General features: G+C 50.7%; 7 protein-coding genes across 7 annotated transcripts; 6 read left to right on the forward strand and 1 right to left on the reverse strand.

Annotated features, from left to right (window-relative positions):
- Positions 1–538: 538 nt before the first annotated feature.
- BU24DRAFT_462649 (uncharacterized protein) lies at positions 539–1,635 on the forward strand (the record flags this gene model as incomplete). The annotated part of the gene is made up of 4 exons (XM_033532031.1): positions 539–705; positions 824–1,001; positions 1,057–1,487; positions 1,542–1,635. 4 exons carry the CDS (start codon positions 539–541, stop codon positions 1,633–1,635), a joined length of 870 nt encoding a protein of 289 aa, XP_033384842.1.
- Positions 1,636–2,121: 486 nt separating this feature from the next.
- BU24DRAFT_422847 (WLM-domain-containing protein) lies at positions 2,122–3,591 on the forward strand. The gene has a single exon (XM_033528091.1). The coding sequence runs from the start codon at positions 2,249–2,251 to the stop codon at positions 3,281–3,283; it is 1,035 nt and encodes a 344-aa protein (XP_033384843.1). The 5' UTR covers positions 2,122–2,248; the 3' UTR covers positions 3,284–3,591.
- Positions 3,592–3,686: 95 nt separating this feature from the next.
- Positions 3,687–6,194, forward strand: BU24DRAFT_203057 (uncharacterized protein). The gene is made up of 2 exons (XM_033521849.1): positions 3,687–5,027; positions 5,091–6,194. Exons 1-2 carry the CDS (start codon positions 3,816–3,818, stop codon positions 5,997–5,999), a joined length of 2,121 nt encoding a protein of 706 aa, XP_033384844.1. The 5' UTR covers positions 3,687–3,815; the 3' UTR covers positions 6,000–6,194.
- A 1,389-nt stretch (positions 6,195–7,583) lies between these two features.
- On the reverse strand, positions 7,584–8,048 carry BU24DRAFT_422849 (uncharacterized protein). The gene has a single exon (XM_033528092.1). The coding sequence runs from the start codon at positions 8,005–8,007 to the stop codon at positions 7,657–7,659; it is 351 nt and encodes a 116-aa protein (XP_033384845.1). The 5' UTR covers positions 8,008–8,048; the 3' UTR covers positions 7,584–7,656.
- Positions 8,049–12,626: 4,578 nt separating this feature from the next.
- On the forward strand, positions 12,627–15,302 carry BU24DRAFT_203095 (uncharacterized protein). Its single transcript, XM_033521850.1, has 2 exons — positions 12,627–12,754; positions 12,991–15,302. Exon 2 carries the CDS (start codon positions 13,018–13,020, stop codon positions 14,884–14,886), a length of 1,869 nt encoding a protein of 622 aa, XP_033384846.1. The 5' UTR covers positions 12,627–12,754; positions 12,991–13,017; the 3' UTR covers positions 14,887–15,302.
- Positions 15,303–18,370: 3,068 nt separating this feature from the next.
- On the forward strand, positions 18,371–20,768 carry BU24DRAFT_422854 (O-acetylhomoserine ami). Its single transcript, XM_033528093.1, has 7 exons — positions 18,371–18,908; positions 19,001–19,056; positions 19,116–19,199; positions 19,295–19,440; positions 19,497–20,279; positions 20,341–20,434; positions 20,500–20,768. Exons 1-7 carry the CDS (start codon positions 18,860–18,862, stop codon positions 20,659–20,661), a joined length of 1,374 nt encoding a protein of 457 aa, XP_033384847.1. The 5' UTR covers positions 18,371–18,859; the 3' UTR covers positions 20,662–20,768.
- Positions 20,769–22,739: 1,971 nt separating this feature from the next.
- Positions 22,740–25,642, forward strand: BU24DRAFT_203148 (long-chain-fatty-acid-CoA ligase 1). The gene is made up of 5 exons (XM_033521851.1): positions 22,740–23,075; positions 23,200–23,233; positions 23,327–23,545; positions 23,601–25,185; positions 25,247–25,642. The coding sequence occupies exons 1-5, from the start codon at positions 22,902–22,904 to the stop codon at positions 25,362–25,364; spliced, it is 2,130 nt and encodes a 709-aa protein (XP_033384848.1). The 5' UTR covers positions 22,740–22,901; the 3' UTR covers positions 25,365–25,642.
- Positions 25,643–25,691: the final 49 nt, after the last annotated feature.

Genomic DNA, 25,691 nt, shown 5'->3' on the forward strand with positions numbered 1-25,691 from the left:
TAGGGGCGCGAAGAGTACTATCAAATGGCGCAGAAGGACTAGAGGGCCTTGAAGACTTGTGGCTTTTTTCATCTCTCCACCCTCTTCTTTACAGGCCCATGACGAGTTGCCGGCTGGTCCGTTCCTAACGAACCTGTTCTTATGAGTACTTAGGTACTATCGTTCTGTCGTCTTTGTGGCGCCTGTCATCTCTGTACATTACCATCCGTCCTCCCCTCCCCTTCAATATCCTGGATTGCTCCTATACAGTGCACCCCCATAACCTATCATCTGTGGATAGCTGGTCTCATAAATATCGACACGAAACCGTTTTACACGTCTCGCCACAGGACTTGATTTTCTTTTCACCCATTCTATGTCTTAGAGATATCCAATACTCTATTTCCGGATTCGTTTGTGCTCTTTTCCGAGACACCAGCCACGGATCATATAACGTTTACGCCTATCCTTATGATTCGGCGCCACATATCAACTTGATAGTACCGCCTCTGAATCACAATCTGCAAAATCATTTACGGTCCCTTAATCTATTTTCGTCATGCGGTTCGGTGCATACGCCACAGCTTTTATCTCAGCATGCATGTTCAGTTCGTGTATTGCTACGCCGGTCACCAACGATGGCAAGTTAGAGCTGGGTGCAAGAATAGACCCAAAGGTCGCAAGTAGACAGGAAAGGCAAAAGAACAAGTACTTTCACGAGCCTGGGTAAGTTGCACCAATTCTTGGTTTGAACGCGAAGATACAATGTATCTCCCTCACTGCGCGCACAATCAACAGCCCGTTGACGACCATTACCCAAACATCTTACTGAGATAAACTTCAGAGGAAATCTGGAACTTGGCCATTATGATGCACGTTACTTTCACGGCATCGTTTCCGACGAGGAACGGACGGACACTCAGTTCCACATGATCCGTGCCTATCTACAATTCTTTCGCGACCAAGGGCTGGATACCTGGATCGCACATGGCACACTCCTAGGGTGGTGGTGGAATGGGAAGGTATGAACATCGTCCTCATCTATCAACATGATCGGAAATCTGACAATAGCCACAGAGATTACCCTGGGACTTCGACATGGACACGCAAGTCTCCGGTGCGACCTTGCAATATCTTGGAGAGAACCATAATCAATCCAGACACAAATACACGTCAGAGGATGGCAGCGTAAAGCGCGAATATCTTTTGGACGTGAATCCTTGGATATGGGAGCGAACACGAGGGGATGGCATGAACATCATCGATGCACGATGGGTGGACGTCAGGAACGGACTGTTCATCGACATAACTGGGCTGAGTGAGACTCACCCGGACACCAAACCCGGTGTTTGGAGCTGCAAGAACTACCACCGCTACAAAACCTCCGAGCTGTTTCCTATGCGGGAAACCATCTTTGAGGGCGTACTTGCAAAGGTCCCGTACGCGTATGATAAGATTTTGATTGATGAATACAAGGAAAAGGCCTTGGTCGTTACGGAATTCGAAAAGTGAGGAATATCTTCCAACTCATCCTCACCAGAGCTTATACTAACAAAGTATAGTCATAAATGGGACATGGAGAAAAAGGAGTGGCTCAAGACTCCTGAGCAAATCGAAAAGGAGCGAAAAAAGGCCGAGGAGCAAGGACAAAGATGACCAAGAATCTAGCAGAATCTCAGTGATGAGACATGGTCTGTGAGGCATTGTACACCTTTTTGGGGGCCCTTCCCACGGTTCTTCGTTCGAAGTAAGGAATGTGCATTTGGATAAACAGCATTCGCATGGCGCATACGGTGTTTGGATACCAGTTGATATCACTTTTTCGACATTTTTTTTGCATTTATATGATACTCACACCCTGCACTCGACTCGGGTAGTTCATCGATAGTAGCTGGTCAAAGACAAGGGCCACATCAGCAACTTTGAATACAAACACTTTCAATAAGTAATATATGGTCACACTCATCAGAATTCGACTACTTGGCCAGTCCCATGAATCATCATTCCAATTCCCTTGAATACGTTCTGCGGGGGAAAGCCTTCTTTGATAGTGAATGATGATACACACGTGATCGGACTTACCGGCGATTACAAATGTCGGATGGCAAATGGCCATGGAAGCCTTGCGAACGTCACTGAAGCCACCACATAACTAATCTCTACTCACCGCAGCCCACATGGCTTGATCTGTATACTAACCTTCCATATCACTTAACATAGCACAGAACAGTATCTCGCCTTGTCTGAACATTGTCACATTCCAACCAACATGACCCAAGACACAACGTCGCCCACTGCTGCCCCTACCAATACTTTACAGCTGACCCTCACACATCACGGAAAGCCTATAGTACTCGACTTCCCACAAGATGCCACTCTCTCCCAACTTTCAGAAAAAGTCTCAGAAGAACTGTCAATACCGCCCGCAAATCAAAAGTTCCTTATCGCAAAGCATGGTCTCCAAAAGCTCCCGTTCAAGAATCCTGACCTTCCTTTGTCCGAACTCACAACCAAGAAGATAACCCTCTTGGGCAGCACAAGTGATGAAGTCGCTTCGCTGAACGCCAGTATATCCACCGCCTCCGCGCCGCGGCGGCCGGGTCCTATCAAGGCTGCATTGCCAGCACGAAACCGTGACTACAAGAGGATACAAGACGAGGCGCAATACACCTTCCACACCCTCCGGCCTCTCCCCTACCTCCCGAACCCCGAGCGATCGCTACGATTCCTCGAGCGTCTCCGCGACGACGCCGGCATCAAGGCCGCGATGCGCACGCACAAGTTCAGCGTACCTCTGTTGACGGAGATGGATCCCGCGATGCACACAACACACGAGTCGCGCACGCTTGGTCTGAACAGGAACCAAGGCGAGGTCATCGAGCTGCGGCTTCGTACCGATGCATATGATGGGTACAGGGACTACAAGACGATACGGAAGACGCTTTGTCACGAGCTGGCGCATAACGTCTGGGGACCGCATGACAAGAACTTCTGGAATCTCTGTAAGCAGATTGAGAAAGAAGTGGACCGGGACGACTGGCGCGCTGGAGGTCGGAGTGTAGGTGACGTAGAATACTACGATCCTGGGGAAGAGGAGGTCTACGATCACGGCGGATGGACTGGCGGAGAGTTTGTGCTAGGTGGCAGTGGAGGAGAGACTGTCGTGAGCAGCGCTAGCGGCAGTATTCCAGCAGGAAATCTCAGCCGAAGAGAAATCCTAGCGAGAGCAGTCGAAGAGAGGATGAAGAAGTCGAAGCAGCTTGAGGAGGAGAGTAAAGATGCAGGCGGAAGTTCTGCGTCATGAGCACCTTGGTGCAGATTGTTTGCTTGACAATTATTTGCGCCCATCCCAGTTATGCTTCCAAGCGTCCACCACGACCATACATGCCGCATTGTATTTAGCGTAAGCTTCAATTTACATACATCTTCCTGCATATGACCAGTTGTTCTCCGTCTGTTTTCGACATCAAGAATACCTCTATCTCGTACAGCTCCATTGATCGTTCTAGTTGCCTGGGCGTACTATTTTTGACAATTGTTATTCAAGCGGATACTCGCATTGTCTAGCTATTTTCACACAGCTTTGTCCAGCAAGCTTTGTCAACAACGTCCTTTTGTCTGTATATCGAAAGCTATCAACCAACAAAGCGTCCCCAGATTGCGAGGATCTGAACAATTCAAGAACCCTCCAAATCCGCCATTTCGATATAATCTCAAGATTGTTCATCACTTTACACTTCCACGTCCAAATCGAAGACACCTATACATCTATCCCAACACACGCACATTTCAGTCCTCACAACGTGCGTGTATGTAGCAAAAGCCTCACTGCAAACATGTCTACATACCTTGAAATAGCAAGACTGCTCGTCCGGGCCATCTACGAAGATCAGTGGCCTCGACTTCCAACTCAACTTCAGCAATACCGGCCGTTGGTAGAGCAACTCTTTCGCGGTGCGGGGATTGCAGGCGCTGGCGCAACCATCTATCACTATATCAACCGCAACAGGAACAACAGAGCTCGCATCGAGCTTGCCGTCTTTCACGTACTCCGCCCTCTGGATACCAGGCATGGTCTTCGACACCAGAGCATCGAAAATGCCCGTGCTATCCTTAGGGCGATAGATGCCGAGGTGATGGAGATGGTCCGCAGACAGCATTTGACCGTCCGAGAAGGCGAGCAAGTTACAAATGCTGCACAGAAACGCAAATTTGAAGACGACTCTCCGGAGTCGTCCGCAAAGAAATCAAAGACGTGGTCACCACTATCAAGGAGTCTCTTACGCAGTTTTCAGTCATCTTCCAGCCTGAGCCCAGAGGATCAACAGAAAGCCACCTCGACACCCAGCGACATCCCATCTGGAGATTCTTCTGTGGTTTCTGTATCATCGTCGCCATTAGATAACAAGAAGGGGAAACAACCTGTAGCTGCTTCCGTGAGCTCGGGCTCGCCGCCAGAGGCCAGTACCAGCTCGGCGCAACAGACCGGACAGATTCAGGGGAGTCCAGCTACTAGGATCAACAAGCCAGCTACTAGGACCATCAATCCAGCTACTAGGACCATCAATCCAGCTACTAGGACCATCAATCCAGCTACTAGGACCATCAATCCAGCTACTAGGACCGTCAAGCCAGAAACTAGGATCAACAAGCCAGATACAAGGACCAAGAAGCCAGATACCAAGACCAACAGTCCGGATTCGAAACCCAGTTCTGGAGAGAGCCCATCTTCTACCAAAGATCAGAGCTCTTCTTCTAATAACAGCAGCCCTGACAGCCCGCGGGGTAGAGTGCGTTACCCCGCCTTGCCACCCTACCGCAGTTCGTGGATCCGTCGCCAGATACTGTCTGCTTTCGGTTACAGACACGCACGAGAACCGACGCCAGAGGACCCATCTGGTGAAGCCGCCGAGGTTTTGGCGCAGGTTGTTAGGGAGTTTACCAAGAGTGATGAGGAAAGAGAAGCCAGGAAGTTTGCCAAAAGGGCACAAGATAAGGCGAAGAGAGATGCAGAAGATGCGGCTCAGAAAGCAGAGGAGCTCACACAGGCAAGTGAACTCATTCTCAGAGATTATCCCATGCCTAGCCCACTAGGTGCTAATACCACGCAGCCCGTAGACACCATAGAAAACGATGGCAGCGCTTCGTCATCATCGTCATCAAGGACTAATTCTGAAGCCTCTCCTGCGGAGGAGCAGACTCAAGATGTCGACATGGTCGATGCAGAGGATACAAACGCCGTGATAGACAACTCTTTTCCTAGTATCAGATCTAGCAATGTTTCATACATTTCCCCACGACGGGTCTGGCTAGAGGAACACGAGATTTTGGAACTTACTCACGCAGCAAATGAAGGAGAAGCAAGCGATGAAGAAGAGGAGGATGAAGAGGTGCCGGAGATGCCAAATGTGCCCTCCACGGTATTGCCACACTCGTCGCTTGTTTCAGCAGCCGCAGCAACTTTTGAGTTAGACGGGGACGAGAGCGAAACAGTCATACTCGTGGGGGAACAAACGGAAGAAGAGAAGAAGAGGATTGCTGAGGAGGAGGCTGAGCAGCTGAGGATACTGAATGAAGAGATCGCTAAGGAGGAAAGGATTGCTGAGGAGGAGAAAGCTGCAAGAGAGAAGAGAATTGCTGCGGAGGAAGCTGCAAGAGTGAAGAGGATTGCGGAGGAGAAAGCTGCAGAAGAGAAGCGGATTGCTGAGCAGCAGCAACAGCAGCTGCAGCAGCAGCAGCAACAGCAACAGCAGGAGCAGGAGCAAGAAGATGCTGGTGTTCCGATCAAGCAAGAAGAGGATCAGGAAGAACCTCAAGGCCCACGCAGACCTGGACCTCGACCAGGCTCGGTCACACTCGGAAACTCTCAAGCGACGACATCCAGACCAGTAAGAGGAGCAACGGGGGGACGCAACACTGCCACTCCCGCACCACGAGCTCCTGTGGTCACAACTCTAGCGACGACGAGGGCCAGAAGACAGGGAACGCAGGGAAAGAAATATGGACCAGCTAAGCGATGAAACAGCATATATACTTCATCCCAGGTCATCTTTTCTCATGATTGTTTCCTGTGGACACTCTTCTGTGGACGGAATGGTATATGGACTTCTAGACGGTTGCTTTCGTTTCATTGATACACACCTTGCTATAATACAAAGACAGCTATGTAATTTCAAGTTATTTGTTTAATCGTAGGACCAGCAATAGATGATCACAAGTTCGATTCATCACGCTATGTGCTCGTATCAAAGTGTTCACGATTCAGTCGATGATCTCGCACTGAATATCAAACATGGTGAGCTATCAGTGCACAATATATCCAAGAAGTAGATTACTCCTACACACGACAACGGCGGCTTTGCATCAACATGATGAGAGCTTTGAAACTTTGTCTTTTCTAACAAGTGTGTCTGATTCGCAATCCAAATTCATGAAGTGAGGCAAGTCCCGTGCAAAATCTACATCAAGTGCTGAGGCACAGTCACATCCACTAGCTCACTACTCCTATTGCCTCCCAAAAACTGCCTCCAAAACCCCAAAATCAGGACTGGAATGAGAGCCTCTGATAGCCATTTCACTAGCAGCCGCAGCCCGACGGGTGACGACGTATGGCATTGCAAGTCATTTCGGAAGGGTGCATGGTCCGTCGGGGGGACACAGTTGATAGCTCCCCGGGCTCACGGGTATTACAGTGGCAACGGACATCGGTATATGGAGCGCCAGCATTGGATTTGGCATAGTCGTGCTGATAGGCTATGACGATGTCGAGGAACCTGAAGTTTGGGCATGCCACGATGTCCATCCATACTTGCCTCAGAAACGCTCCGACGCTCAACGATTTCTGGAAATCACGTGGAAACCTAAAACGTACGTGTTCTTTGGGATTGCATGGCATCCTTAAGCTCGGAATCGAGACTGTTGAGAGTAAACGTTTCGAGCGTAGGGCGAAATACTGAACTTCTATTTTTTGGGAACACTCTTACACTGACCACACGAAACCCTCTCCATGTGGCTATGGCTTTAATTTGCCACTCCTTTCTCCACTATTCTATCTCTGGCAGCATCTTATGGCCGATGACCATGTTTCGATCACCTGTCTCCCTACCATCTCGCCCATCCCGCTCTTGCGCCTGAATTGTTCCTCTATTCATCCATTGTTTGAACAAACAAGGAACTTATCATTCCATGGAATATAACTTGAACAGTGCGTTATAGGTGAAAAGATGCGGGGATGGGAGAGTACTCATTCGTATGTGCATACGTCATTCGTATAATCATTCATGGTTCATGGTAACGGTATATGTGGCGTTGTGGTGTGTTGATTCATGCTTATCTATTGTTTATGATATATCTCTATCATTTTCAGAGAGAGGGTGGTGGTGGTAATGGTGGAGGTTTACATGGTAGTGGAGTGGAGTTGGGTGTAATGGGTGTCCGCATGGGGAGTGGAAATTTGCCACATGTGGTCATGAGGTCGGATGCTTTCTGATATTGTGGTGGTGTGGTGTGGTCGTGGGGGGTTTGGAACTTGGGTGGGAAGGTTGTTAGGATAAGGGCGGTTGTATAGATGTGTACCTACGTAGACACGTGCGTATACGTATCTGTGTGTATATATCGTTTGAGCGTATTATGCTTGACCCAAGTGTGTCTGCTCTATGTAATGGTGGTTGAATTGCCTCACGATGCCTGGCGTCGCACATGGTGTCCTGAGTGACGTGGGAAGATATCGGTATCTACTCCAAACTCCGAATTTTGATCCGGATTCCCATGGAATACATTGGTATGCCATGGAAAGCCCTTCAATGTTACCAACCGACTGATATTCCTCCCGGGTCTTGAGACTCGCGCGCATGGCGTGCGGAGTACGAGGAAGCAGGCGTAGCCGAACAGGCTGATATGGGACGGGGAACACAGACGATGGTATTGCCTCGCATTGAAAACATCCAGTTTCCAGTTCAGCGTCTCTGGATATCCTATGTGGCGATCACGTAAGAATGCTTGGTTTTTCTTCCTTCTTAAGTTGTTCATGGAAATTCAATGCGGAAGCGGAATGGGTATCCCGTAGTTAGATATTGATATCTGTCGGCCGATCAATAATGATGCTGCAATTAGTGATTGTTCGCTCCAACTGCAAGAAGAACTATGTCTCTGCGGGCCCTTAGGTTGAGGAGATGTCTACATCGGATGATCGGACTACTGTACCTGCCTGCCTGCATTCTGTGGGCGGGTGGGTAGGGGCTAGTACCATATTGTGAGGTGGTATTCCTGCTCTTTGACGTCCTGGCTCACGTAACATTTAACTATTGGCGAGGACTCAGATATAGTCACGGGAGGCTGCGTCGGAGGTTATTTCAGAGCAATGCACTCCGTACAGTCCCATGGTTACGGTGAGGGGTATCCAGCGAGACAGTTGAGGCGAGCCCGTACGAATCCAGCACAGAAAAGGAGCCAGCACGTGGATAGAACCACGGGCGATTCTAGTATGGTATGGCAAAGAATGAACACGGCTATTCTTCCTATGGCAGACCAATTTTCTGGATGTGGGTGGACAGAGTGAATGTTTCAGCCGTCAGAGGGACAAAGGCACATCGGCAACGGTACGGGTCCGAGACAGCACGACAGTCGCATCAGGCATTAGGCATCAAGCATCAAGCGTCGAGCATCGAGCATCGAGCATCAAGGATCGGGGATGACCCTGATGCGTCTCCGGTCATGGAGATGCCGACGGAGATTTGAAGTTGGACAGCGGCGGGAGATGGGCAGGCAGCGGCTCTGAAAAATGGGCCGCTGCAAAGATACCACATCTGGGAGATTGCGCCAACCTAACCCTGAGGGAACGCGCAGACCGTTGAGGATCTGACCGATAGATTGGCAGATGAGTGGAGCCAGAGAGAGAAGAGAGCAGGGGAAGGGGAAGGGGAAAGAGAAGCGTGAACGGAAATGATCGTAGGGAGGTCAGTCGTTGTTACTAGTGAGTACGAGTAGATTTACGGAGCAGGGCAGGCCCGGTAGGGGAAGAAGGGAAGGACTCCCCTACTGTGTACTGTGCTGCGAAATTCCCCATTCCTTGATGAAAATTCCGGGAGAGCCAGTACTGGGACAGTGGGACTCCAAAGCGACGGCTATTGGCATCCAACCCGGCTCCACCTGACCTGTTCTTTTAAGTGCACAGTTATGAGCGATGAGTAAGTACGGGCCAATCCCTACCATAGCCCACTAGCAATCTAGCATACTCCTTGTAGAATAGCACCAAAGTCAGATATACGAGCGTGACGAGCAATCAGCACGCGTGAGGGTAAACGTGTATTCCGTACCTGGGAACAAATGCGTCCAGTGGTTGGCAAAGCATCATAATTAGCATAGGACAGGCTCTCCTCTGTTGCGACCATCTTCGTCAACCTGCGGGAGTACACGCCGGACAGCCAAAGGAAGAAAGCATCTTGAGCTGAACGGGATGGCGCGATGGGCTTGATCGGTACGATGCGAAGATGAGATGATACGCTACACTGCTGCTCAGTCTTCTCTGCCATGGGTGCGAGGGCCCTAAGACGGGAGCCTGTGCTTCTAATGCTGGACCACAATGGCATGATGTGAACGCCCGAGGAGAGGAATAGACTTGTCCCGCAGAAAAGAAGCAGGGGATAGGCTTCTGCTCCGCGGGACGGTGCCCCTGCAAGTTGCAACTCACCCTTCCATGTAAAGTACTGTAAGCGGAAAAGCCAGCATTGCATGTTGTACGTACGATAATGGGCACAGGCAAAACAATATGCAGAACAGCGAAAGAAGAGAAGGAGCATGAGCTGTTGATGATTTTGCCGCCGCCATTTTCGTCGTAGGTAGGTTCGTTGCAGTGCGAGCTGAATGCGCGCAGTACAGACTTGCCCGTTGCAGAGGAGGAAATGATTGTTTCATGAATCAAAAAGCGTCGCAGTCTTGCTCTGAGAGTCTGAGTAAGGACGTACAGAGTAGTTACGGGGTACTAGACTGTTAGTCTATGGGTGACAATGATGGCCTCTGCTGGGGCCGGGGGTGTTCCATGGTGGTATTCTCAGACTCACGGCCGAAGGGGCTCGATGGCATGCGCGCTCGCGAGAAGAGATGAAGGTCTAACGGTCGCGACCATGACCATGACCATGTTCATGACTGTGACGATTGAGGTGAGGCTCTGATGCAAGTGCTGTACGGAGTATTAGTTTAGGTCAATATCCTGGATGTGACATGATCCGTGGAATCGCAGGTGGACATTGGGGGGGGAAGTGGATGTGAATGTGATGCGGCGGGGTGCGACCCATTTTTGTCCATGAACGAGTCGAAGCGAGTTGGTGATGTTTCGTTAGACGGGCATAATGGGGCTACAAAAGCTACGAAACCAACTACAAGAGGCATGGTGAATGGAAATGGTGCCCGCGACCGACCCGCGCCGTCACCGTCGAGCTTAGCAAAGCGCGCCGTCGGAAGTTAGTTGGACCGCTTGACTGGAATAGTAGTCTATGCTCCGTAGATGAGATGGGATTGTTTAAAACGAGACTGGGGGCTGGCATGGAAATAACTGCACATTGCGAAGTACTGAGTACTGTTACGGAATAGACGCTGGGAATAGAAAACGGGTTAGTGAGCGTATACAAGATACAAGATGGATGGGGTGAATATATGAACAGACCGTGCGCATTCCGGATTGCGGACAGCCGATCACGGCTTACAGTGTACAGATTGTAAGATGAATGCCGACAACTACTAAACTCATCGCGATCATCGTTGAGGCCATGCATGCGCACGACGTATTAAGATTCTGTTCGTTCTCTTCGCGCCTGAGGTGTACCGGTGGGTGTAGATGATGGATACAAAGAAAAGAAGGAAGCAATCAAGTAAGGATGAAGTAGTAGTGCACGTAGTAGTGTGGTCAGTAGTGTTAGTAGGGGCTACTGGCAGCGGCCGCTGGGCGGAGAGTCGGAGACTTGAAGTGAGCCATCAACCACTCGGCAATAGTTACTCGTAGGTAAACCGTAAGAGCGACTACTCATACTCGAGGAAGGATATCATTCATAGTGTTGATTACAGAGTATAGATGATATGAATAGAGAGGCAATGCCAGGAAAACCACTTGATTCGCACTTGTATGGGGGCGGGCCTAGGTGCAAGTAATTATTGGAGTCTACCTACCTGGTATAGACCCATGCTCTCGCTTCCACCTACCTTCCATCTTCCATGACCGTCCCATGTCTATATCTAGATTGCTATTCATAATCATCCGCCTCCGGTACGGAGTATATATTTTCGGTATTGGCAGACGGTTTGGACCCCCCAATTATGTAGCTGCAGTGTCTTGAAATTCCTATTAACATTGACGCACAGTCCGCACGCACGTAGACAAATTATCCCATCCATAACTACCTACCTAAGGTACTCCGTACTCCATACTGTGGGTGATATATAAGGTTTTTTCCACAGTTTTGGTGGATGGGAAGGGATGGGAGGGGCGCGACTGCGTGGCGTGATGGAGAATGGATGTGATTGGAGCAAGTTGGTCCCATGGGCTTGGAACAGCACAGCAGCAGTTGCAGTTGCACAAGGGCTGGGGCGGCTGAATTGGTTGCTGCAATGCTCTCTCTGCACTTACTCATACACTATGTATGGAGTATGGAGAGTACTCCGGGTACGGGGTATGAAGTTCACTCCTTGGCTTGGCTAACGGACATGAATTGGATTGTAGGTGAGACCCTTATGACGACGGGTGTTGTAGAAGTTCCTAATTATTGAACAAAGAATTGTTATCATCACCATACCTACACAGGACACTTTGTACGCGGTACTTGGGTGTACCGTACTGTGTAATGGGTGTGGTTGATAGTATCAGTGGGTGTGAGTGGGCTACTAAAGGACTGGATGGACTAATTGGGGAAGGAGGGGAGGGGGACAGGGGTGTCTTTGTGCTGGAAGGGTAGATCCATGCTAGCGGCTTCCAATATCGGCTTTGGTGTCTTGGCTTGCCTCCCCCGGGCCCCCCTATCCCGCCCAATCCCAAGTCTGGTTCGTTCCTTCCCTTTCGTTCCTCGTTCCTCGTTAGACCACCCTTGTCAGATGGGGGAACCCGACTATACCACATGTGGGACTAAACCATGTCTATCTATCCATTGAACCGGCCAATCAGCCAATCACCCATCCCATCTACGAACCCGCCAGCCCCAGCCCGCCAGCCCAGCCCTCTCTCCTCCCAATCGCTCTCTCTCTCTCTCTCTCTCGCTGCTCCCTTTCCCATTCTCTCTCTTCTCTTCCTTCTCCCGTCATCCACGTCTTCTCTCTCTCTCCTTCTCCCCTTCATTCCTCGCAACAATTACACCTGTCGGTTGTTGCGCGCGGGACGACGAGAAGAGAGAAGAGCGAACAACACTCAAAGAAAAAGGAGGAAGAAAGAGCTTTTGGACATTGTGAAGGAACGCCATATTGTGTATATTGAACAGAGAAAGGTCGCCGCCAACAACCAAAGCAAATAAACCCATTCATTCCCTCCCGCTCGGCTCCCACTGGATTCCTCCCAATTCTTCTCTACCACGGATCCCTCGCCCGCCCGGCGGTCTTCTATCGCGCGCCCATTCTTCTGTCCTCAACTCTCCCAGACGAGTAGTCCCAACCGTCTCGCACGTCTCTGGTCTTGTCTTATCGTCGTTCCATCGGTTCACTGCATCGCACACTACATCACACATTTGACTGTATTCCTCACCATTTTAATTGATCGAAATCTCTAACATAAATTGCGGCTTTGTCCCGTTGATTCGAGGTAAGTTCCTGGAGCTCTTCCTCACTCTCCTGGCTGTTTTCGCTTCTTCCCACTGGAATCGAGGTCCTGCCCCAGCTCTTTGGTCTTGGGTTCGCCGATACCACGGACGCCCTTCCCCAGCATCTCCATTCTCCACCACAGCCAACCGTCATCACTACCAGCTCTCGATCATTCAGGAACGCGCCTGTGATCAAAGGAATTGTCATTTGTCTGCATCTACTGACCCGATCCAACAGTCCCGAATCAACACCACTCGCGCATCGATGGCGAGTATAATCCCCGTCGCCAATGAGACGACCTCCTCTGGCTCTCGCCTCACCAAGGAAGGTAAACGCATCACGTATGCATTGCAGGTTATCCAACAGCCCGAGCGTGCTCGCGCCTGTGGTTCTGGTGCCAAATCCTCTGCAGATAGGCGTCCTGTAGATCCCCCACCGATTGTCGAGTTGCGCGTCTACGAAGGTGAGGGCAACAACAAGCAGGAGATAACCTTTGCATACAATGCAAACTTCTTCCTGTTCGCCACCCTCGAGAATGCTCGCGCAATCGCCCCGGGCCGTGGTCCCCCTACTGCCCCGAGTTTCCCTGTCCTTACCGGAACTCCCGTGGCCGGAATGGCCTACCTGGATCGACCCAGTCCAGCCGGCTACTTCATCTTTCCGGATCTCTCCGTCCGCCACGAGGGCAAGTACCGCCTGAGCTTCGCTCTCTATGAGGAGTTGAAGGATCCCAAGGATATGGACCCTGAGGACCGCACCCAGGCTCACTCTCAGGCCCATACCCAGAATGGCTTGGACGCCCACGTTTCCCATCGTCTCGAGGTCAAGTCCTCCCCCTTTGTCGTCTTCTCGGCGAAGAAATTCCCTGGCCTGTCCGAGAGCACCGCTCTGAGCCGCATGGTCGCCGAGCAGGGATGCCGCGTCCGTATCAGGCGCGATGTGCGCATGAGGCGCCGCGAGAACAAGTCCTCCAAGGATTGGGACGAGTACGATGAGGAAGCTGCTTACGAGCAGGCCAGACGCACCGCAACTCCCGACGCATACGGTCAGCAGCAACAGGGCCTCCCCACTCCCAACGCGCTCGATGGCAGTGATCGCCCTCGTTCTGTTTCCAACGCCAGCAATGCATCCTTCGCCCCTCCTCGCCGACCCAGCATGGAAGAGATGGCTTCCGCCTATCAGTCGAACAACGGTTACCAGCAGCAACCCATGGCCCCGCCTCCCAGCACCAGCTATTCACAGATGAACCAATACGGCTCCAGCCAGAACCAGTACCAGAGCCAATATGTACCTCCTCAGCCCGCGGCCCCTGTCATGCAACCACCTCAGACTCCATACTCTCACCAGTCCCAGCAGGCGGCACACAGCAGCTACCCCAGCCAGTCCGGAATGCATTTGAACCAATCCTACGGATACATGTCCAACCAGAGCTATCAGCAGCCACACTACGAGCAGCCTGCCCCTGTTCGCCAGGAGCCTCCCGTTGAGTATGCTCAGCCTGCAAGTGAATACCGTCGACCGTCCGTCCCTCAGACTCCACAGCAATATCCAGGTCCGAGCCAGATGGTCCCGCCCTACAGTCCCATGGAGCAGTACAACCGGTCTCAGCAGATGAATCAGTCCATCACACCGCTTCAACCGCTTCAACCGCTCCAGTCGTCGAATCCGCCATCATCATCTTCTTCCGGTACAATCCATATGTCTAACGGTCATGCTTTGGCACCACTGAAAACGCTGCATCCGCCCGCCTCGATGGACAGACTTGAACCTGTTTCTCCATCGTATCAGTCACCGCCCCACTCGTTGTCAGCTCCCATGTCCGCCACTTCAGATGCTCCGCAGCCTCATGTGTATCCCGAAAGCTCTCGTCCGTCCTTGTCTAAGTATCCGCCCCAAGGCCCACCGCCGTCTAGCGTCGGTCAGAAGCGAAGCTTCTCGAGTACCTTTGACACGAAGCACATGACAGACCGTTTGCAACAGGGTGCTCGACCTAATCCAACCGCGCCTCAGTATGGTTACAACGACGGCTACGACGAACCGGACATGGAGGAGCCAATGGATCGAGCCTCCATGAGCTACCGCCGCGCAGATGGAACTTCACGATCGCGTCGGGTTCCTGAGCTTGCCATCTAGGCTCGTCACAGTTGTGATCTCTTCACGGCGGCACTCTGTTCTGGTGTCTAAAAGATCTTGGCGTTCCGGTTATGACTGATCAGGAGTGCCTACCTTTCTCGCGATATCCCCTTGTACCACAGAGAAGAACGTATGAATGAAACCATCAGCGATCTTTGTTTTGGTATAACCTTGCTTTCTCACAATTTTTTTTTGTCACCATTTGCTTTGTCGGATCTCCCTTGATTGGGGGAACGTATAGCACCACACAATCAGAATTTTCCTTGACGTTAAACGAACCAAGACGCAATCTTTGTCACTTGCTAACTCGAAGCAACATACCTAATTTCCTTAACCACTTGCCTCACGTTCTATTTCCTATTTTGCCCTACTCATTGTAGTTGTAAGCTTTGACGGTGAAAGAAGATGACCAGAAAGAAGACGACCAAGAAGAAAAAGACGAAGACCGCTTGAGCACTGGAGGATCAGGGCAGAAACTCCACGCTCCTCGTTTCGCGCCGTGTGCGCGCACACACACTACTCGGTGTGCTTAGTCTTAGAGCAAAGAGAAAGCACTTTGGCAGCGCACGAGATAGGCAATCATGCTGATATCTTTCCTTTAGGTTTCTTTTTTCTTTTCTTTTATCGCTTCTTGCTACTCTTATTTTTCTTTTATTCTTTTGGTTCCTCAGGTCGTGGTACACGGGCGTATATCATTCTATCATTCTTTCCTTTACTGTATCTCAGCAACAAACGATAGCTAGCATGTTAGTCCTCTATCAAATGTGATCCACTTCATCTCCAAAGCGTGCCTACGGTGACCCACCAGACAGTGCAAGTACTCCTAACCAAATGCGGCCATTACCTCGTGCGTTTCTTACCCTTGGGTTACCTACTGAGTGGTTCGAGAAACGGGAGGGGTTTTCCATTCCTGTCCTGACCAGACAAAGAAATACCTATCTTCCAGGCGAGAATAGGTGGGGTTGTTTGACACACCAACGAGCGACACAAAGTTATTCTAGGCCCCAGAGAGCTAAAACTCACGAGTTTTTAGAACAACCAAACGACGTCAATAATGACTAAGATAAATGAGCAGAATCGAACGAACGGGGTCCCACGCGTCTCATGTCCAGAAGAGGAAAATGCAGGTTCCGACCTCTGTCTATGATTTTTGGAATTGTTACATCACATCCTACCTCACTGTACATTAGCTTAACTGCCTCACCTAGCGCTTGTATGTTTGCTTTTCTTTTTGCAGTGGTAGTAGCTTGAGGGTTTCGAGTTTGGGTTTTGGTTTCAGGAGGAGGTAGGATGGAGGGAAGGAGGAAGGAGGGTTGTTGCCTCTTACGTCTACTTCAGTTGTTTTCGTTTCCCTTGCTCCTTCCCTCCTTAACTTGCCTTGCTCTTATTTATTCTTCACCCTCAAGTACATATATGTATGTACATGTGTATTCCAAGACTGTTCAACAAGAAAGCTTGGGGCAAGTCTGCACTGCAGGTATCTATAGCTTTGCTTGAGCGGGCACATGGTAGTAGTATAACATCAATTCGAATATGCAGGTTTTGAAGAGAGTTATTGTTCTGTATCACGGTTTGTACTTGCGTGATGTACATGTCTTCATCTACTTGTATAGTAAATACAGGTTTAGTACTACGTGCTGTCACGCTTTGGTGATATGTTTATAGTTTTATTGTTGGATGTTACTTGTAGGTTGATCAACCTGGTGGAAAACAAGGCTTCCTAAGCAGCCATCAGTTATATAAAGGATGCACTTACTACTTACCTCCGTATATTTATAAGACATAATTAACATTACTGATTTTTCGGGGTAGGTGGTTTACAGAGAGTAGTAGTCAACCGACGTTCCCTTTGACGCTGTCTGAGCCACTGACTGCAGATACATCTTTATCGTGTTGGGGACGTCTACTTACTTGGACTCACATTTACTAGGACATCCATCCATCTGAGAACATGAGCCAACAACTCTACAAACTCGTCGTCTACACCTACCATTATTGGAAACTCCAATCGGCCCAAGCAGAGTACATCAGCACCCATTGTATATGGAAATGATCTACTCAGATATGCACAATTGGAACTTAATCCATTGCCATCTGAACCATGCTGAACACATTATCTCCACTCGCGTCAGGAGAGACCCTCAACCTGTAGCAAACCCCAGGATGAAAGTCTGAAGCGTTAGAAGAGGTAGGTACAATGTATATGACGAATTGGTTGAAGCCATGCTGAGAATATTCCTGTCTCTCTTCCATAGAGGAGGTGCCTTTGTCGGCGGATGCCTGCTGCTATCTTTCTCTCTCCTACACTCAGGACATGCCGTATGCTCAGGCTTGTTGCCGAAATAGTAATCTACATCTTTGATGGGCATAATAACACTGTATTCATATGAATAGCCTTATAGGGGAGCCCTGGTAGGGTCGACTGCATGAAGTATTCAATCGACGTGACTGGGAGAGGAGGTTGTCTGGGCGTTTATCCCTTGTTGCCATGAATTAGAATCGATGGGGATGGGGATGAGTAATGGGCTGGATGTTGTACATGAAGCAATGTGTCAGTTCTGGGCTGTTAAAGTTGTCGTCGTGATTGTCGTTGCTCCCTTGTATATATTTATCGACAATAGGCAGACATAGGAGCAAAGTATGGAAACCTGAAGGCAGTGGAGACTATATATATGTGTATGAATGCTCCTATATCGGACACCGCATACATACGCAAAGGCGAAAAAGTCCCGTGCTCAATTGCCAGTAATCTAAAAAGGGATTTATAGAGATTGTCTTTTTCCTCATTGGAATTTTCTCAAAGATAAGTAAATGTATGATCGTAGAGTCTCCGGCATTTGCAGTGACGAACTCGCCGGGCCAATGAGAGAGCTCGCAGGTTCACCAACGACATGGTCAACCGAATGATGTGGATGCCGGTTGCAGTATCCTCCGACCACGCCGTACGTGTGCCTTGATTATTTTGATTGCAATTCACCCATGCAAGATCCGGGAGCCTGTCTCGTTAATTTCCAGCTTGTTGGATCCCGGTGGGATAGAGAGATTGTAATCACAGCATTGGGAGTGGCACAGTATGTGCGTGCATAGATGGGAATTTATATATGAAGATGCTCCAGGAATAAAATTCCATATTGAACACATAGATCACATACAGTGAAATGTTCTCCCCCACCACGGCGACGTCTTCTAATAATTCCCATTACTACGGCAATGATGGCTCCCACTTAGATTTCCACATTGAGTAATAACACGATGAGGTTGGTGAGAGCTGAGAGGTTGCTAGGTAGATCTAGCCTGAGTTAGGGTTCGCGCGGGGTAGCTCCGTGAGCACGCAATTGATCCAAAGCCCCTCCTCCTCCCACTTGCACTCCCGCTTGCACTCCCACTCCAGAAGCTCTCGCGTCTCCCCATTCCAAGCCATGATACGACCGACATCGGTGGGCTGATTTACACACGATTTCTCAATTGGCAATCAATGTGAAGATTCAGATTCTACGAGATCGAAGGTGACCTTTTGAAAGATAATATTGATCGAAGCTTGAATGCATATACTTGTATACGAGATGCTCTCGTAACGCGTCCAATTGCGCATCATTTGAATCCCGAATTGGCCATCACGAACAGCCTTCCAATGATCACGAATTGCCATGGCTCTTCTCAAACTCGTGGGGTCCCTCTCATGCACACTAACGAGATGACGTGACGGCGACGGAATATAGCATAATTTCGTTGACCTGAACCTGTCCCAATGCCTTTTAGCACCCTCTTGGACGGTGTTGTCTTTACTTTTTTGCTCGCGCTTGTCCGGACCCTGAATCTCTTTTTAATTCCAGAGATTCCCCCGCTCTCAAGGCTTCTTGGATTCTTCCTCTCTCCTCTGCTTCTTCCTTCTGCTTCTTCAGCTTGTGCCCGAGTATACTATACACTTCTTTCCCTTACAAAGATACCCCAGACGTTTTATACATAGTCAAACATGGCCGAGGAGATCTCCAAGAACTTCGAGACGCTGCAATTGCACGCTGGTGAGTTCCGTTCCCCGAGGCATCCTTCGAGCCGTCGGAAAAGAAAGGATCGAAAGGGAGGGGAATTTGCTGACGTTTGGGGGCTTGAACAGGTCACACTCCCGATTCGGCTACCAACTCTCGCGCCGTTCCCATCTATGCTACTACCGTGGGTTTCTCAGAGGAATTTATGAGTAGGGAAAAGAAATTGGACTGACGGAAATCAAGTCATATGTCTTCAATGACTCCGCACACGGAGCGAGGCTGTTCGGCCTCAAGGAGTTCGGTAACATCTACAGCCGTATCATGAACGTGAGTTTCCCTATGGAATAGCGCAATTGTATATTTGCTATGCCCCAATTTCTGGCATGATTAGACGCTTGAATTAGACTGATAATCGCGATTAGCCTACAGTAGATGTGTTCGAGAAGCGCATTGCTGCGCTCGAGGGCGGTGTCGCTGCTCTTGCTACAGCCTCTGGCCAGGCCGCACAGTTCGTTGCCATCGCTACATTGGCAGTTGCCGGAGACAACATCATCTCTACCTCAAATCTGTAAGCAACTCACGGGACGTATTTCCATATACAAGCACAAAGCTCATTTAAACCAGGTACGGAGGCACATACAACCAGCTCAAGGTCTTCCTCCCCAGACTCGGCATCCAGACCAAGTTCGTGAACGGCGACAAGGCCGAGGACTTCAAGGCCGCCATCGACGACAAGACCAAGGCCATCTACATCGAGAGCATTGGAAACCCCAAGTACAACGTCCCCGACTTCGAGAAGATCGCCGCAGTCGCACACGAGGCGGGTGTTCCCGTGATCGTGGACAACACATTCGGAGCAGGAGGTTACTTCGTCCGACCCATCGACCACGGCGCCGACATCGTCGTCCACTCCGCCACCAAGTGGATTGGAGGCCACGGAACCACCATCGGTGGAGTCGTCATCGACAGTGGAAAGTTCGATTGGGGCAAGCACGCAAAGCGCTTCCCTCAGTTCAACGACCCGTCCGAGGGTTACCACGGCCTCAAGTTCTGGGACACTTTCGGCGCCATCACCTTCATCATCCGTGCTCGTGTCGAGATTCTCCGCGATCTCGGTGCTTCCTTGAGCCCCTTTGCCGCACAGCAGTTGATCCTTGGTCTTGAGACTTTGAGCCTGCGTGCTGAGCGTCACGGCCAGAACGCCTTGAAGCTTGCCAAGTGGTTGGAGAGCAACGAAAACGTCAGCTGGGTGTCGTACCCAGGTCTTGCCAGTCATCCCTCCAACGCACTTGCCCAGCAGTACCTTAAGCGTGGATTCGGTGGTGTCCTTTCTTTCGGTGTCAAGGGTGGTGTGAATGCTGGAAGCCAGGTCGTCGACAACTTCAAGCTCATCTCTAACCTTGCCAAGTAAGTCCTGCTAAAAGATGTAACCACAGATAATGAGTAGGTGCTAACGATGATTCTCCAGCGTCGGTGACTCCAAGACTCTTGCCATCCACCCCTGGTCGACCACTCACGAGCAATTGTCCGATGAGGAGAAGCTCACCTCTGGTGTGACTGAGGTATGTCTTCTCACTATAGAAAACCCGGATTGAAGAACAGGAAACTGACCCTTTCACCTCTGTAGGACCTCATCCGTATCTCCGTCGGAACCGAGCACATCGACGACATCATCGCCGACTTCGAGCAGTCGTTCAAGGCATCTGCAACCAAGCCTGAGGAGAAGGGCGACGCCTCCAACGCCGAGAAGACTGGCGAGACCGCTGGATCTCTTGCTGGCTCTGTATAAATGAATGGTTGGGTGGAATATTATGAGGGGGGAGAAAAAAGGAGTACAAGTGCTATGGACATGATTATACCTATACCTACATGTGATATGATGAAGCATTTACAAACGTTCAAAAAAGAACAGAATCCCGGGGTGACCATCACCATGTTTGCAGTGTGAACTGTGATTATGAAATTCTGATACGAATATTGGTGTACGTCCATGTTCAATGGTGGATTACAATACCTTGGGAAACTCACCCGGGGCACATGCCAACTGTACGTACATGTCGTATATACTCGTACCTTAGTTATCGTCCTCACATGTTTTACCCCAGTCCACAAGTCAAACCCAAGCGACCGATTTCCCCCGCAATATTCTCGCAACCACAAGATAAAGACCGGAGGCAATAATAGCCCAATCCTTGGGGGAACAAGCCAGCCAAGTTGACCATTCCTACAGATGCCAACACCATAAGATGCCAGCAACTCAGCCAGCCAACCACAGACGCTGTAAAGTGCTCATACATGCCTCGGCACCCCCAGTGTAGCTCTCCCCCGTGATCTGCGAAAGGACCGGAGGCTTGCCTCTTAGGGGAACTCGCTACTCGCTAGGAAGGCCCAATCTAATGGCGAGATGGGATGGGCTGCGTGGGCTGCGTGGGCACATGGGGAACGTCCGCGTGCTTTGCGCCCCAAAACCAGTGACCAGACTCCCAGGCTCCCAGCGACCAACCAACCGTATCAACCTTAACCTTTGTTTCTTGGGGACATCGCATTGCATCTAGAGCCACGCACGCATGTGAAAATGGGGGATGGGGTAACCGTCCCATGCAATACATGCATATGGCATCATGATGCAGCCTCCAACACCGCGCTCGTGAAAACCGCGGTTTTCTTCCATTTAATCATTGCATGTGTGCGACGACTTCTTCTCATGATGAATTGAACAACATGAGTGAAATGCAAGAGACGAGTAGCACGCATTAGTTTTATTTATCTCATTTATTCGTTCGACGGGGTATACCTAACTCTGTCTGGCAATCCTGAGTCTAATAAGCAGCCCTGTCATCCGTACCCATGTTGGAGGCGTCGGGGCAACCTTCTTTCTTCTGGCAACATCCCCAGATCAACGACGGTTTCGTACGAGCACTCCACCAGCGGCTGCGCAGCCACATGTCTTGAGCAGTCTTGGTTTCCACGCTGTATTACTGTATTCTCTCGGAACAACTGCGTACACGAGATCTTACCAGAACAACCCAACACACGCGCGCACACAAACGACGCTCATGGCCTGGTTGCTCCGTTCTCCTCTTTGCTCCCCTCTGCCCCAAGGCCGCCCGGAGCAGCCGAGTGACTATTGAAAGCTAACAGTATTAATGATAATTCTTGACTATGCATTATGCACCGGCAGGCGGAAAGCGAAAGGGTGCGAACTGCGAAGACCATTATCCCCGTTCGGAGGGCCGATAATACCTCGTAGCCATCTTCCTTTCTCCAAATTTTAAAAAGGGCCTGGGGCAACAAAGCATCATCATCAGCATCCGCGTGGTGCGGCGCAATAGCGGGTCCACCTTTTTGGACCGAGCGAACGAACGAACGTCCACTCCCCTTCTTCCCTTTAGTTATTAACTAATACCTAGACTTGTTGCTTGAATTGTCTTTTGTACCGAGGCATCTACTCCTTCGGTCTTGGTCTTCTTTTTGCTCTGGGGCGCCCGCAAGCTACCGTCTCATCTGCGTCGCTACTTACGCTCTCTCGAATCCCATTCTCCATCCTCTCTCTCTCCAACCCTGTATTGTATACGTATCTTCCAACTTCCCCATTAACCTGGAGAACCTCCTCATAGATTGCATACGACTGGAATCCAAGTTCTTCACAACCTTGGTTGCATTGATCTCTGTGGCGCAATATGTAAGTAGAACCGTCGTGTACATACGTGCTGCATGCTTCCCCAAGGCCTCCTACCTCCTCGGCGATGCCGATACCCCAACATTTCAACGTCGAATTTACCTACGCCCCAATATAGCCGTTCTTCCCCCGTTCTAACATTCTCGTCGCCATAATACAGATCCGCGAAGAAATCAACCCGTCACCCTACGTCGTCGTTGCGCCCGAACGCATCGTGTACATATCCCGTCCTTGAAACGCCGCCCATTTCCCCCGGGTCGCCGAATACCTATCCACCCCGAATTCGAGGATCGCGAAACGCAAGAAGAGCTTTGGGAGAAATAATACAAGGACTATAATAGAAAGACACAATGTTCGGTCCTAAAGACGTCCAACTGGAGCGGGCGAAGGAGTTCCAAGCTCCTCCGCCCAAGGGCAAGCCCTACTCGGTCCCGATCCTGGGTTCCGAGACGGAGGGAAAGTCCGCTGTCTATCGCCATTGGAGGTTCAAGGACCGTCCGTTGTTGGAAGTTTTGGATCCTTCGGTACATTTGCAATTCTCCTTTTATAATACCTTGAAGGAGGAAGTTTGAGGAGGGAAACTCATTGGGGGGAGGGATGTTGCAATGCATTTTAAGTGGATAAATGGCTGACATGTGGCTTTTCTAGATCACAACGGCGCACGAAGCTTTTGAGACGGCAGGTACGTGATTGGAGAGAGTTTGGAGAAGCGACTATTGTGGCACAACCACGGAAAGTCGACGATTCCATATGCAAAGACTGACGGGAATAACAGTCAAGACATACCCCAAGAACAGGTGCTTAGGACACCGACCTTATGACCCGGCCACAAAGACTTTCGGTCCCTACGTCTTCGAGGACTACGAGACTATCCACAAGCGAAGGAAGAACTTTGGTGCGGGTTTGGTCCATTTGCACAAGCAGGCTGGTGTTCAGGAGCAGTCCTACGGCGTTGGATTGTGGTGCCAGAACAGGCCGGAATGGCAAATCACTGGTATGTGTTGGGAAGCTTTGCTCCTAGGAGTGAATACTGATGCTGAAGCGCGCAGATCTTGCTTGCATGTCCCAGGGTCTATTCACTGTTTCGATCTACGACACTCTGGGTCCGGATACCACCGAGTTCATCATCAACCATGCTGAGCTGTCCTGCGTGGTGACGGCGTTGAACCATGTGGCCACACTCCTCAAGCTGAAGCCTCGTTTGCCAACGTTGAAATTGATCATCGTCCTCGACCCGTTATCGGCCGGAGAGCTTCCAGGAGAATCCAAGGGAGATCTTCTCAATGCCCTTGCGAACGAGCAGGGCGTAACTATCCACAACATCCGCGACATCGAGGCTCTCGGTGAGAAGCAGCCTATCCCTTATAACCCACCAACACCGGACAGCATCGTCACGATCAACTATACCTCTGGTACTACAGGAAACCCCAAGGGTGTCGTCCTCACCCACCGAAACGCACAGGCTGCAACCTGCAGCACTTTGATCGGACTTGGAATTGGCGGCGAGTCCGTCATCTGCTCGTTCCTTCCCCTCGCCCACATCTACCAACGCTTGGGAGAACATGCATCTCTTGCTTCTGGTGGTGCCATTGGTTACTTCCACGGTAACATCACAGAGCTCGTGGACGACTTGAAGCTCCTCAAGCCTACTACTTTCGCTGGTGTTCCGCGGTTATACAACCGATTCGGCAGTGCCATCAAGGACGTGACGATCCAGGCAGCCGGCGGAAAGGGAGCTCTCTCCCGCTATGTCGTCGGCAAGAAGCTCGCCAACATCCGCGACAAGGAGAACCCAAGCAACAAGCACTTGCTGTTCGACAAGATCTGGTCCTCCAAGGTCGCCGCCGGCCTGGGTCTCCAGAACTGCAAGGTCATGGTCAGCGGATCCGCACCCATCGACCCCAGCCTCCACGAGTTCCTCCGCGTCGCCGTCGCCAACCACTTCCCCCAGGGCTACGGCCTGACCGAGACGTACGCCGCCGCGCTCGTGCAAGCGGAGGGCGACCTTACGGGCGGAAACTGCGGCGGCATCATGCCTACCACCGAGTGCTGCCTCGCCGACGTGCCCGACATGGAGTACTTCTCGAGAGACAAGCCGTACCCGCGCGGCGAGCTGCTCATCCGCTCGACCACCCTGTTCCGCGAGTACTTCCGCAACGACGAGGAGACGTCGAAGGCGATGGACAGCGACGGCTGGTTCCACACGGGCGACATCTGCTCGATCGACGAGCTCGGCCGCTTCAAGATCATCGACCGCAGGAAGAACGTGCTCAAGCTCGCGCAGGGCGAGTACATCTCGCCCGAGCGCATCGAGAACGTGTACCTGGCCAACTGCGGCTGGCTCGCCACCGCCTACGTCCACGGCGACTCCCACCAGAGCTTCCTCGTCGCGCTCTTCGGCGTCGCGCCCGACTTCTTCGCGCCCTTCGCCAGCAAGGTGCTCGGCGAGAAGGTCGAGCCGACTGACGTCGCGAAGTTGAGGACCGCGGCCGCCGACAAGCGCGTCGAGAAGGCTGTCCTCAAGGAGCTCGACCTCATCGCTAAGAAGAGCAAGTTTAATAGCTACGAGCGCGTCAGGGCGGTCAGGCTGTTCGTCGACCCCTTCACCATCGAGAACCAGCTCTTGACCCCTACGTAAGTTTTCCACATACCCTCCCCTTTATCAACTTAGTGTTTACTAACGACGCCCCCACAGACTCAAGCTCAAGAGGCCGCAGACCGCGAAGAAGTTCAGGCAGGAGCTTGATGACTGCTACGAGGAGGCCCTCGCGGAGGAGGCCAGCGGCAAGGCGAAGGCGAAGGCGAAGTTGTAGTTTTGTCGAAAACTCCCCATCCGACTGCATTCATTCACGGACAGGCTGTATGTATACGGTAGTCCTGGGTTTCTGCAAGTCATTGTACATGATATTCAATTTTCTTTTCAACACATGTATAGAAAGTAGATAGGCGCGGTCTTTTTGTTGACTGCGCCCGATTAGCATTGGGAGGTGGTGGTCGTTGTTGTGGGTTGTAAGTATGGATAGATTGATCCAGGAGACATATATTGAATGCTGCATCATTTACAAAATTCCAACACTGTCGTCCTGATGCGAATTCTTCATCGTGATGAGATTATAGTGACGGGGGCATGCATTAAGAAT

This window comes from Aaosphaeria arxii (genome assembly GCF_010015735.1).
Source record: "Aaosphaeria arxii CBS 175.79 unplaced genomic scaffold BU24scaffold_4, whole genome shotgun sequence".
Taxonomy (NCBI): Eukaryota; Fungi; Ascomycota; class Dothideomycetes; order Pleosporales; genus Aaosphaeria; species Aaosphaeria arxii.

Coding starts and splice junctions, on each gene's coding strand:
- BU24DRAFT_422847 (XM_033528091.1), top strand. CDS start 2,249: ATGACCCAAGACACAACGTCGCCCACTGCTGCCCCTACCAATACTTTA.
- BU24DRAFT_203095 (XM_033521850.1), top strand. CDS start 13,018: ATGGCGAGTATAATCCCCGTCGCCAATGAGACGACCTCCTCTGGCTCT.
- BU24DRAFT_203057 (XM_033521849.1), top strand. CDS start 3,816: ATGTCTACATACCTTGAAATAGCAAGACTGCTCGTCCGGGCCATCTAC. Junction 5,028..5,090: donor AAGCAGAGGAGCTCACACAG/GCAAGTGAACTC, acceptor AATACCACGCAG/CCCGTAGACACCATAGAAAA.
- BU24DRAFT_422849 (XM_033528092.1), bottom strand. CDS start 8,007: ATGAACAACTTAAGAAGGAAGAAAAACCAAGCATTCTTACGTGATCGC.
- BU24DRAFT_422854 (XM_033528093.1), top strand. CDS start 18,860: ATGGCCGAGGAGATCTCCAAGAACTTCGAGACGCTGCAATTGCACGCT. Junction 18,909..19,000: donor GACGCTGCAATTGCACGCTG/GTGAGTTCCGTT, acceptor GGGCTTGAACAG/GTCACACTCCCGATTCGGCT. Junction 19,057..19,115: donor TTCCCATCTATGCTACTACC/GTGGGTTTCTCA, acceptor ACGGAAATCAAG/TCATATGTCTTCAATGACTC.
- BU24DRAFT_203148 (XM_033521851.1), top strand. CDS start 22,902: ATGTTCGGTCCTAAAGACGTCCAACTGGAGCGGGCGAAGGAGTTCCAA. Junction 23,546..23,600: donor GCCGGAATGGCAAATCACTG/GTATGTGTTGGG, acceptor TGAAGCGCGCAG/ATCTTGCTTGCATGTCCCAG. Junction 25,186..25,246: donor AACCAGCTCTTGACCCCTAC/GTAAGTTTTCCA, acceptor ACGCCCCCACAG/ACTCAAGCTCAAGAGGCCGC.